We start from the raw sequence: 12,489 nt of genomic DNA, 5'->3' as shown, positions 1-12,489 counted from the left end.
ATAAAGTGCTTCTAGATCAGACTTTGAGGGGTGGAGTCAGAAGTCCCGTCTCCCCCATCTGTGGATAAAGGAGGCAAGTGAGGTGAAGGGTAACAGCTCTGCCTTCTAATTAGACACATGTATTGATTAGAATTGGTCCATCAGCAACATCGCAGTTGCTGGCGAGTCCCCACCATGGAATCTGTTGAAGTGACAGATACTGGAGCAGACCACGACCACAAAGGTAATTGAGCGTTTTCATTTATTTCAAAGAGAGCAATGTAGTGTTGAAACAGATCAAGTTTGATTAAATTTCCTCCAATCTGAACAGCTACAAAAATAGATTCTACCCAAATCCGTAAAACCAGTTAACAGTACCGTCAAACAAAATCCGGAATGCCTCATTCAAATACCAGTTACAGCAGCCACAGGGATCTAAAATGACAGATATATTATTTCATTTGTTTTTTTGTTTTGTTTTTTAAAAAAGTTCATTTTTAAAATACGTTTCCAATAAAAACAAACACCCACAGGATTTTAAAAATTGTACAAAAAATAATCTTAAACCACTCCGAGGTAACAGTGTGTTTAGTAAAACTCTGCACCCAGGGCAGTAACATTTATAATTTAAAACCCAGCCCAGTAGAAAAGAGATCATTGTGCAAACGTTAAAAAAGTTACAAAGATGTACACAGAGGCCTGTGGTGCACCAGAGCAGCCAGTCTGTGCAAGGCAGACTCCCGGAGGAGGAGGATTCTGGTGAGGCACGAGGGGGAGAGGAAGAGGCAGGCAGACCCGCGGGGAGTCACAGCTCTGTCTCCTGCTGTGCAGGGAGAAGTAGAGGCCTCCTCTCCATGGGACAGCTTTCCCGCAGTCAGTAGTGTTACGGCACTCGGTCCAATGCCAGCAAGTCACAGCAGCTTCACTGAGGTCTGGTCATTCAGCTTAGGGAAAGAATAAGTAGTGCCACATTAGAATCCTTCTCAACAGGTAACTTCCTGTCCACCAACCCCGATTCAGTCACGGATGGGTATACAGTTTGTAGAACTCATTGGACGCTAACCAGAGCCAGTCTGATCTCTGCTCTGGGGTTCATAGCAATGCTCACAAGATCAACTCACGTCCCTATGCAAACCCCAAGTATCAGGCCTTATGCTCTGGCTGCCAGACACTCCCGCAGAGAAGACAGGCAGCCTGCACACCAGCACTGGACGAGGGATGTAATAGTGAAGTTTAACTGATAAGCAAGAGCTTCTAGGTTAATGCTAGAGAATACAAACATTCACGCGCCCCTTTCCCCCGGCCCAGCCAGTACATTTTTTTAAGCAGTCTGGCCAGCAGCCTGGGTCAGTCCCAGCTCCCACCGGGGGCAGGACCTACTCCTGCAACAGCTCTGCTTTTAAAGCCAATTAGGAACTAAGTGGGCAGGCAGCAAGGCTCAGTTGCAGCTTGTGCTGGATCCACGAGCTCAGACCTCCTCCTAGAGAGGCAGCGGCAGCCCCTGTCCATCAGAGGTAGCAGCAGGGGGCAACAGGCAGCCAGTCCGCAAGGGGAGCTGGTTTATAAACTGGCTCCCCTCACGGACCAGCTCCCACCTGGCACCCCACACTGCTGCCTCTGATAAAGAGGAGGCAGCGTGGAGGGTGAGGGGCTCCTCAGGAGTGGGGCCGGAGCACACTGGCTGCTGGCCCCGCCCCTGGTAGCGTAGGATAGTCGAGTAACTGATAAGAATTCATGAAGTTACGCGACTATTCAATTAACTGATATTTAACATCCCTACATCGGACAAGTTGGTTTATCACGGCTAGATGAGTGTACCCTGCAAGGGGTTTCCCCGTGGCCATGATAAATGCACAGGGCTCGACAAATACACTTGTCCGCTCACCAGGGCAAGTACAGGGGCGGACTGGCCCGGTGGGCCATTGTAACAGGCTGGCTGAAGCCTGAACTACGGGCGGCACGGCCCCATCTGAACTGCCGGCCGGCAGAGTAGAGCGCTGCCAGGGAGGGGTAACCGTGGCGATTCTCAGCGGGCAGCTGCGGCGCGAGGAGGCGGCAGATGATTTTAAAGGGCCGCGGCAGCTCGGCTCTGGCTGCGTGTCCCCGCCAGCTTTAGTCCTGCCACAGCCCCAGCCTCCTCGCCGGTGAGAGACCGCTCCCAGCCGACTGCCCGGCTCACTGCGCCCGCCCCGCGCCCTTCTGGCTCCCGCCACCCATTCCCCACACCGCCCCTCCACCCTGGATCCCCTGCTCTCCCTCTGGCTCTGTGCCACCCTTGCACCCTGCTCCCCCCAATCCCTGCCCTCCCGTTCCTCACATCCCATTCCCCGTGCCTCCACTGCACCCCGCACACTGCCCTCCCCCCCCATCCCCATGTCCCTCTGGCTCTGTACCTCCTGTTCCCCATGCCACCCCGTCCCCTCCCCCCTCCACTGTTCCCTGCACCCTGTTTCCCTTGTGGCTCGGGAGTGAAGGGTGCTTGCCCATAGGGAGGGACTGGACAGGGCAGGGAAAAGGCTGCTGTGATCCAGCAGCAGTGAAAGGGGAAGTTCACTTGAAGCGCCTTTGCCTTTATGGAAAAAAAAAAAGGAAGAATGAAAATGCTATTTATAGGGCTAAAATGCTGGGACAAAAATGAAAACAAAAAACCTCATTGCAAAATGCAAACGTGTAAAAGAAAACAAAAGGAAGGGGGGGAATGTTTTACTTGGGGCAGCAAAAAACCTAGAGCTGTCCCTGGGGGAGAGGAAGGGGCTGGGCTGGGGGGAGAGGAGGGGAGGAGAAAAATATGGGGAAAGGCTTGTGCTGAGGGGAGGAGGTCAGGAGAAGAAGAAGAAGAAAGGGGAAAGCACCAACAGACAGAGGTGCAGGAGAAGAAATGCCAGGGGGCCAAGAGCAGACAATGAGGAAAAGGGCAGGAGGGGAGGTGTCAGTGGGAGGGGGGACAGGGTGATGTGTGGAGAGGAGAGGGGAAGGGCACTAGGGGCTAGAGGGGGGAGGGGAAGGTGCTGGGAGAAGGCTTGAAAGAAGGGGTGGGCATGAGGAAGGTGGAGATGAGCAATGCATGTGTGAGGGCACAGGGTCATGAAGGGAATGGGGCAGAGGGTGGTGAGGGAGTGGGTATCAGGGAAAAAGAGGGCAAAGGAGGAAGTGAGGGAAGGGGGAGGCACCAGGAAGGTGCAGAAGCCAGAAGATTCTGGGGGTGAAGCAGAAGGGCAGGCACCTGCAGGGGGTGAACCAGCACCAGAGGAGAGAGGCAGGGCAGGTGTGTAGAGGGAGGTATTAAGAGAGGGGATGAGGAGGAGTAGCTCACATGATCAGAATGGGGCTACTGGAGCAGTGGGCACAGGGGGGCAGAGAAGGGCTGAGGGCAGTGAGAAGGGCAGGAGTCAGGACAGCAGAGGAGCATGAGGGGTGGGGAGCAGCAGGCACCAGGGGAGCTGATGGAGCAAGGGGAGGAGACATGGCAGAAGAGGGAAAAGGTAGACATTTATAAGATATTTATTAATAACTTGGGTGATATTTATTAAGAACATATTAGTAATTACTGTTCTTATTCGGAATTTATACCATAAAAAACACTTTGGGGGAGGGGGGGAGGTGGCGAGTCCATTTTTTGTTTGGCAAGTAGAGTTTTCCATAATTTGTCGAGCCCTGTAAATGCAGCAGTGTAGAACAGCCAGAGCTTAGCCTACTCATGGCTTTTTGCAAAGAGCTGGGTAGAAAGAGGGGAGTGGTGTGCAGAGGAGTTCTCCAGGCCCCAGATCTCCCAGTTAGAGCACTCTGGTCTCCCAGCAGCTCCCACAGGGTGCCCACAGCACATCCCAGCAGCTCAAAATGCAAGCAGGGCTTTCAGGAACCTGTGTCGCTCCACTCAGGACCAGGGCAGCACTCTGCTCAGACGGCACCCAGGCTGCTCAGACACAAACAGACCTCTCAGGCAGCCAACAGGATCCCCTCCAGGCAGAGGGGATCTGCAGAGCAGTGACTCAATCATTCCAAACTACTGTACCCCTCGCGGGAGTCTGCTGTCACATGTACCCCAAGTTTCACTGCAATTAACTGCCTGCTTAGAAAATCAGACAAGTATACAAAGGTGTGTCAGCACACTAGTGCCGTGATTGCTTACGCTCTCATTGCTACCATGTGACTAGAAAAATAAATGGATCGGGCTATAAATACTACACTTCCATTTCACAGTACAGCATCTGAGCAGTATGAACACATCATTGTCCATACGAAACGCTAGTTAGTACTGACTTTGCTAGTGCTTCTTGTGTACCTGTTCTAAAACTAGGCCAATCTCTGGGTGAATGGATGTGCCCCCTGTAAGGTCTCTGCATACCCCCCACAGGTACATGTAGCCTCAGTTGAGAACCACAGCTGTAGAGCACTCCTGGCACTCTGGACTGCAATCTGGTGCTCTGTTTATTGGGAATACTGTCCAATCACTTCTCGCCCCACGCTGCTGCATCTGAGCTTGGAAATATCCGTGGCCTCACCTACCTCCTCCATTACTCAGCCCATGCCCTACGTGAATTCTTCTTGAATTTCGCTCTCCATAGCTCCTGCAATGACAAGGGAGCAAAGTCCGTCAGTGAAATGCAATCAGCCTATTTGGATAGGTTCATGCAGCTGTCAGGCAGGCAGTCACTCATCCTCTCCGCAGATCCTTGGAAACCCTGGGTTCCCCACCAAGCGCTAAAGTATTTTGCCTCATTCACCTGCACATCTGTAACCCGTCACCTGAACAGTTCAAAGTGTTCTTTGGACAGGAGTTAAAGCCCAACACCCATGAGGTAACCTATTGCCTACGTGTAGAGAAAGGGAATTGGAACGGAGAGACACATGTCCAAGGTAGTCAGTGCAGAACCAGGATTAGATCCCTAGAGCTCCTGTCCCAAGTCCCATCTTCAGCCACCTAAACCCATGTGGCCTGCCCATAGAATAGTGTGGGTTGATTTGAACCTGTATGCGAGTACTCAGAGTCCTGCTCCTTTGGGGTTTGGAAATGTGATGGCTTCTGTTTTGCCAAGAGAAAGAGACAAAGGATTATTCATAAACACCTCAGGGAGTTGTTCTTGTGTAGAAAAAGCTTCTCTTTGGAGCAGTTCGCCAACAGACATTTGCTCAGTGGCTCGTGCTTCTCTGCAACAATATCTGCCATTGTGCCAGGTCTCCTCCCGTTTTCCCACCCTTTCTCAGGCCCCCTGGGAGAAGAGAAGGCTGATCACAAGGTACTCACCCTCTCCCCCCCTCCAGGGTACTTTGGATCTCCTTCAGAACTTCTGGAAAGCAAACAGTTAAAGAGCAGTGAGAAGTGGCAGCAAACATGCAGGGCCTCTGTTTCCATCAGTATAGCACTGTAAGGGTTCAGTTTGAAAAGCTCGATTGCACTTGCTACTGCTACGGCACCTCACTTCAGAAGGGCCTTTAAAACCTGTTCTACCTCTTCCAGGGCTGTCAGACCTTTAAAATGCCTCTGCTGTAGTACATGTCTGACAGTCACAACACACTAAATAAGGGGCTTAAACAGGCTGGCGCACAGAAGTGAAGCAGCATCTCCAGAAAGGTTGCCAGCACCAACATGCTAGCAGTCCAAGACAGCCAGTTCCACTGGCCTTTCATTCTCAGGTACTGCTGGAAAGTGAAACTCCTTGTGCATATTAGGACTAGGAAGCCATGGAAACAAGTAGGCAGCTAAGCAGAGCTTTCCTTCTCTCTCTTCCTTGGCACACTCCCATCCTCACTCATTCATGAAATAAAGCTAGTCCAGATCTTTTGGGAGGGAGACTATCTTTCAGTTGAGTCTGTCCAGCACCTAGCCCAGTGGAGTTCCTAGGTGATACACTAATGCAAATAAATAATTCTGGCTTAACGTAGTTTTTGGTGCTACAACAGTCTGCTATCACCAAGAGGATGAATAATATTTCATGCTTCCACCAGAGATGGCTACATCTCTCCCCCCCCCCCCCAATCAATCGGAGGAGTGGCCCCTCCAGCAGGAACAGTTGTATCTCACTCACTTTCATCATTGAGTAAGGCATGTTCCATCAGCCTCGCAGACTTCCTCTCTGAAAGGCAGAAAACAAGCTGGCATCCAGATACTTTTCCTGGGGGACAGAGGCACTATGCACTTAGAACACTACAGTGATGGGCACTATGGGGACCACCACAACATACAAAGATGATTAAGCAGCCCAGTCTGCCTCCTTCTAGAGACAAATACAGCAAAGTGCTCATTAAATAATAAAAGACTCCTCATGCCCACAATCCCTTCTTCACAGCACAGCTGCACTTCCCTTGCTAAGTAATCCAAGATCAGCCCACCGTAGAACTTGAAGCGGCCATGGCCAGGTCACCTGAAGGTTCTCCCCTATAGCACTAGCCTGTTCTGGGTGTGAGGAGTAGTCATCTCCATCTCAAACTGAGCTTCGTATCTATTGCAACACTACACCTCCTCATGCCTATCCTCGGAGGAAAATAGGACTTCTGACCATAAAAGCTTAAAAATTGTTTATACAAGTTAAATAATGCATTTGTTGCCTGCTTACCATCTTCTCCAGGCTCACCAGAACTCCTGGCCGAGTCCCTGGGGAAAAAGTTAAAAAAAAAAAATGTATGAGGGGCAAGTAGATTCTTGTACATAGCTGGCAGATCAGACAAATCAGACAAAGATTCCTCTGGGTCAATCGGAACATGCCATGCTACTGCAGAGGGGTGTCCTAAGCAAGCAGCTGAGAGAAGCATTAGGATGCTGGTTGACAGGGAAGATCCCTAGTGGCCAGAATGCCTCTTTTTTTTTTTTTTTTTTTACAGCTCACTGCCAGGGGACTTGTGCCAGCACAGACCACCTCTTGGGAGATCTGCTTCCCAGAGGAAGAACGCCAGCGTTCAACTATGCACCAACAATCCCCAATCTGTTACACAATATACTGCAAACAATCAGCAGGATAGAGTGCAAATGGGGAAGTCACATGCAATGCCCTCAAAAGATGTTACTCTTAGAAAGTCGGTAGGAGGAAACAAACCTTCTGATTGCCTAAATGTAAATTAAGCACTAGTCTAATAGTCTAGCCCAGCGGTTCCCAACCTTTTCCAGATGGGGACCCATTTTGACAATTCAGGAAGACTTGGTGACCCAAGGCAATTAAAAAAACGGGGGGAGGAGGGAGGGCAGAGCCACCTGGGGAGACACTTGGCAACCCTTTTAAAATGTAATGGTGACCCATACTTGGGTGCCGACCCATAGGTTGGGAAACCCTGCTCTGGCATGAGGCGACCCCAGAGGGACCCCCAGACTTGTGAAGCACAGGGAGTGAGTAACCAATTGGTAGGGAAAGGACCAGGGAGAGAGTTACACTGCCTCATGCCAGAGCCCTGCAGCAAGACTGGAATCCTGCAAGTCCTGCGGGACCTGCTGCCATAATAGCAAAAGCAGGATTGAAGAATAGGCCCGCACAGGAATACGTTTCAGAGCAAGTTAAGTCTTCAAAGAAAGCCCTACCCAGTCCTGTTTGGAAAGAAGAGACTCTGCTCCACAAGATAATGCATCACCGAGAGCTTGGAGGGCACATACAAAAACATTTAGAACTCTCTGTAACACTGTCTCCCTGGCTTGATCCAGACAGGACTAAGGTCAGAAGTATAAAAGCCGCAATGGAAAAGCAAACGAGAGGCAAGTTGCTCCTACAGAGAACTTGATAGACAATCCTACCTGAATTTCCTTGTAGTCTTCTCCATGCCAGACTTGTTGTGCAAGTAGTTGTTGCCTGCAACTTCCGATGTGTCCACAACACACCGGGGCTCAACCAACCATTTGGTAGACAGAGAAAATCTCTCAAACTCTGATGGTGAGATCAGATAAAAACCTAGAAGGAAAAATGTAAAGGCATTTGCTTATGACCAACTTCATGACAGAACAAACGCTCAGGAGCCAGAACCACTGCCTAAAGGGAAACTTGCTCTATTCTCAACGGAAAGGGCTACTTCACTCTTCCTCCAAACCTACTCACTGGGGCTTTGGAGAAGAATTGCACCTGCCTCATCAAGGGGTCAACACAGCGACTGAACTGATGGTGGCTTTGTGCTCTTTTTAAAGCTGCTGTGCACCATGTGTCCAAAAGTTTTCAGCCACTGCCCTAAGGACAGGAGCCTGAGCGGCAAGCTCTTTCCAGTAACACTGGAGATTGGTTGCTTCCTTTGGAGTGGTGAAAGGAAAAAACAAGTGGCCTTGGAAGACCTGTTCCACAGGTGCCAGCGTGAAGTGACAGCGTTGGGGAGCGGTGACACAAGAAGTCATCCAGCAGCCCAGGGAGATGCCAAGATAGAGACATCTTATTTTGAGGCCTCAAAAGAAACATGGAGCACAGAAGACACCACAATCGACTGCGAGTCAGTTAACACCTGACTGGCTATTATGAGGATTCAGCTGGCTCATTATGGAAGCAAAACCACTGCTAGGTTTAAAGGAGTGAAACAAGGGTTCTGAAGACACGGCAGAGGCGAGTGATCTGGGGGAGCTTATGCTGTTCGTGCCAATACCTTGGCCGTATTTGGTGAAGACGCAGGATGCAATGCCGCTCACATCTTCCTTGCGGATACAGGGATAGCGGATCTGCAACTTTAGGAAGGGCAGAGAGATGATCTGAACGTCTCCCAGGTTCGTGAGGATGGCCAGGTCATTTTCACTGTACTCATTGGTCTTGCAGCTGCCAAAGTTAGCGACTGTCACCTTTCGTACCCTGCAGCCTTCCAGTGCTGTCAGCTTGAGCTTCAGTTTGGAGCTAACCTTGGGCAACGTGAATACCTGCCAGGAGAAAGAAAGACACTTCACAAACCTCCATTCTGTATACTGCCAACAACCCCAGTTTGGGGAGGGTGCTGGCTCCCTCCTGCTTTAACAAAGCCTTGACTCACAGGGCATCTTTGCTCTGCACCATGCACAGAAATGAAGGTCTGAATCTAGCTTCCTGCTTAACATGAAGCCTGGATATCTTGGGATAGTGAACAGGCATAAGTGGAGCCAGCCACGGTCCCAACTTCAGGCCTGTTCCTACTCTCACTCAAGTCAATGGGAACATTGCCATTGACTTCACTGGGAGAAGACATAAGGCTTCAAATCAGAGACCCTCATTATGCTTCATCTCCTGTTCTCTCAAACCCCTTCCCCTCAAGCCTCAAAGTTTATCCATAGGGAAAAATTAGGATTAGCCCACTATCACATTAAAAGAACAAGGAGCTCTCCTGATAAATTATTCCTGCAGTTTCCTTCCTTATTGGTTATGTGCTAGTCTGAAAAAGAAAACTGAACAATTTTCAAACACTTACCAATTCTCAGTTCACCTTGTAAAGGGACATGTCCCCTTAACTCCAGTTTGCTTCTCCTAGTGCCCAATTACCTTAGCTATCAAAGCTTTGAATAAATCCACAAACATCCTTATATTCTCCATCTGCATTATGCTAAACTCCCACTCGCCCTGGGCAGGGAGTGTCATCTGTCTGGGCAGTGCCAAACAACAGAGCCTAGTCCAAGACCACAGTTCCTAGGAGCTACTAAAGTCCATCCCTAGGAGTACAGATCAATACTTTAAACGAGGGAATTTATATCGATGAGATGAATGGGGATGGTATTTACCTTAAACTGCTCTTCAGAAACCACAAGAAGTTGATGGCTGCCTTGCATATCAGGGCTTTTAGAAAGGTCATGTGCTACTTCCAGTGGCTCTGGGAGAGGAGTGCCGCGCCCATCCAAGACAAGTATCCCCACAATAGGAGCCCTGTGCATTAGCTGAATTTCCTTGGCTAGACAGACAAGACATGGACAAGGGTGAGAAGGATGCAACAAGCACAAAGTGTTGGAACTCTCACGTTCTGTTGGAGAGACAATGCTTTTCTATATCCAATTAGTCTTCCATCTAGAGATTTAAAAAAGAGGAGTGAAACCCATGCGGCTGTGTGTTTGCCTCCTTTGCTTATGCACCAGCATCTGGATCTGTAGAAATGTTAATTAACTGCTTGCCCTAGAGCCAGGATTCTAGAAATGCCACTTTATGAAGAGTAGTTTTTAAAGCATTTTGATCAGCCACAAGAAAGCCATCCTAGGTTAGAAAATGCATCTAATAATTCAATCGCTTTTATGCAGTGTGGTCAAACAATTTGACTTGTTTCCAAGTCATCTTGCTCTCCATTTGTAACCAACAGCTTCGTGCCTTCCTAGCGGTATACGACAGCAGCCCCTCTGATCCCATTAGGGCTGTTTCCCATGTTTCCACTACTGAGTGATACTCACCCTGCTCTGCCCTGACAAGTTCATCCATCCTCCTCTCCGCTGGCGGAACCCGCAAACAGAACGCATAGACTGTGCCTCCATTGGTGCCTGCCCACAAGGAGGGGCAGTGACGGGTACCTGGGCAGGGAGAAAGCCTATGAGCGGGTTGTTACTCCACGGGTACGTCTACACTGCGGGCTTCTTGTGCAAGAGTGTGTCCACACTGCCATGTGCTTTTGTGCAAGAGTATCCATGGCAGTGTGGACCCTCTCTTGTGCAAGAAATCTCTGGTGGCCATTTTAGCCATGGGGTTTCTTGCACAAGAAACCCGTTGCCCATCTACACTGCCTTCTTGCACAAGAGGGCTTATTCCTTGAGGGGAGAGGAATAACTTGTGCAAGAAGCCCTCTGTTCTGACGCTTTACTCTAAATTTACTTGCACAAGAACGCACGTGCAGTATAGATGCTCAAGTTTTTGTGCAAGAACTAATGTTCTTGCGCAAAAAGCCTGCAGTGTAGACGTAACCCAGGAGGTTTCAAATGTGATGGAGCGGTTCTACTGTCTGTATGCAGATGCACATGCGCACACAGGGTGAGGGAAATTCAAATGTAGTATCAGTTTGGCATCTGCTGCTTCTCCACCAGGATTAAAGGGAACACATGCTATCCTTTAAAGCCAAAGAATCTTCATCATCTTTGAAAAAAGCCACATATTTCAAACTCCCCCAAGAAAGTGAACTCATATCATGGGCTAGTCAGCAGCGGCCAATGATCACATAGAACAGCTCTGCTCTCAGTCATTTACTATAGCCCTAGACTGAACAGTTTCAATGCTGCAGGGAGAACAAAAAGGGAGGTGCAGGGTCTATGATCTAGTAGACCATAGTGCTTTCTCTTCACTTCTTGAGAAAGTGGCTGGGGAAGAGCTCATTCTACTCACTGTCTCTCAAGAAGGTGTCTGCAAAGTACAAGGTGCGCACAAAGCCGGTGAAGGAATCTTCTGCAGACCGTGCTTCAATCTTCCTCTGGATTGGAGCCAGTTCCATCTCCTGTAATGCAACCTGGTCAAACCTGGAATTCGCCTCTTGGACCTTCACAAGAAGAACAGAGGGGGGTAAGAAGGGAGATGAGGTCACTTCTGACATAACATCTTTTTCCTCCTCCTCAACAATCCCTTCTAGTGTAGCAGCAAAAGGGATTAGCAGCTTCTCGGAAATGAAGGTTACTTGTTAACTCAGGTTCTTCAAAATGGACTCTACATATTCATACTTCCAGGATGTTCCAGCTCAGACCTGGGCATCTCATTAAGCATGAATGTGCAGAGGCCATTTGAAAGGGATCAGGGCTATTCAGTTTGTCTGTAGGATTCAAGGAGATAAGGAAATGAAAATCAGAATTCCCAACTCCTGCCTACGTATTGCAAAAAATCTGCACTTCTCCCACACTGGCCAATCAGCTGAACTGAGGGAGCAATGGACTCAAACATCTTCCATCATTGCTTGTGTTGTAGCCATGTTGGTCCCAGCATATAAAACAAACAAGTTGGGTGAGGGAATATCTTATTAGATCAACTTCCATTGGTGACCTTTTACTGGACCAGCCTCTGTTGAGAAGACCGTTTTATGGCTCCTGAAATCCAACCAGCAAACAGGGATCAAGCAAGCACACAAAGGGGGTGTCATTGTAGTCCTGGACCATGTCTACATAAAAAGGCCAAATGACAATCTGACTCCATTTCCTATGAAGGACTCAGACAAACCCATACCACAATTCACATGGGAATTTAAAGACATCATTAAATCCTTCCCTAAACAACTCCATGAGAAACTCTCACCCTATTCCCATGAACACACCCCAGGGATCTTCTACATATCTCCCAAGAAACACAAACAAGGGAACCCAGGCAGACACACATCTGGCCATGGTGCACTTACTCAAGAAACCCTCCTCTAACCACTCACCACATAAAGGGCAAACTTCCTCCAGGACATAACCTACCTCCTCCACAAACACCACAAGATCAACAGATTCTTAGAACATCCTGTTGGCCAACAGATTTCACTTCCTTATACACTGAAAAGGCTCATGAACCTTGCATCAATGTCTGCCTCACATCTACAAGACAATGGACAACACTCAGGTAGCCACCCTGAACATACTGCCAAAATTCACCCACTTTCATAAAGTTGCCATGGGTGAGGATATTCAACAATAATTTGAGCAAACCACAGAAACAGCCA

The 12,489-nt window shown here is 49.0% G+C and overlaps 1 protein-coding gene across 2 annotated transcripts in view; it reads right to left on the bottom strand.

Moving 5' to 3' along the window:
• Positions 1-224: 224 nt before the first annotated feature.
• LLGL2 (LLGL scribble cell polarity complex component 2) overlaps positions 225-12,489 on the bottom strand; it is a 68,908-nt gene continuing 56,643 nt past the window's right edge. The window contains exons 17-27 of one of the 2 annotated variants that reach the window (XM_075903670.2): positions 11,190-11,340; positions 10,271-10,387; positions 9,617-9,783; positions 8,524-8,788; positions 7,697-7,850; positions 6,534-6,571; positions 6,006-6,053; positions 5,225-5,267; positions 4,948-5,002; positions 4,486-4,547; positions 225-923 (exon numbers count right to left, since the gene is read on the bottom strand). In XM_075903670.2, the coding sequence (XP_075759785.2) occupies positions 4,494-4,547; positions 4,948-5,002; positions 5,225-5,267; positions 6,006-6,053; positions 6,534-6,571; positions 7,697-7,850; positions 8,524-8,788; positions 9,617-9,783; positions 10,271-10,387; positions 11,190-11,340 (1,092 nt within the window). In that variant the 3' untranslated portion in view covers positions 225-923; positions 4,486-4,493. The remainder of the gene's footprint in view (positions 924-4,485; positions 4,548-4,947; positions 5,003-5,224; positions 5,268-6,005; positions 6,054-6,533; positions 6,572-7,696; positions 7,851-8,523; positions 8,789-9,616; positions 9,784-10,270; positions 10,388-11,189; positions 11,341-12,489) is intronic. The other variant, XM_075903671.2, reaches the window with a different exon arrangement.

This window comes from Pelodiscus sinensis, chromosome 20 (assembly GCF_052426305.1).
Source record: "Pelodiscus sinensis isolate ZL-2025 chromosome 20, ASM5242630v1, whole genome shotgun sequence".
Classification (NCBI taxonomy): Eukaryota; Metazoa; Chordata; order Testudines; family Trionychidae; genus Pelodiscus; species Pelodiscus sinensis.
Note: the sequence above shows the minus strand (reverse complement) of the source record. Positions and strands in the feature narration are given on the sequence as shown.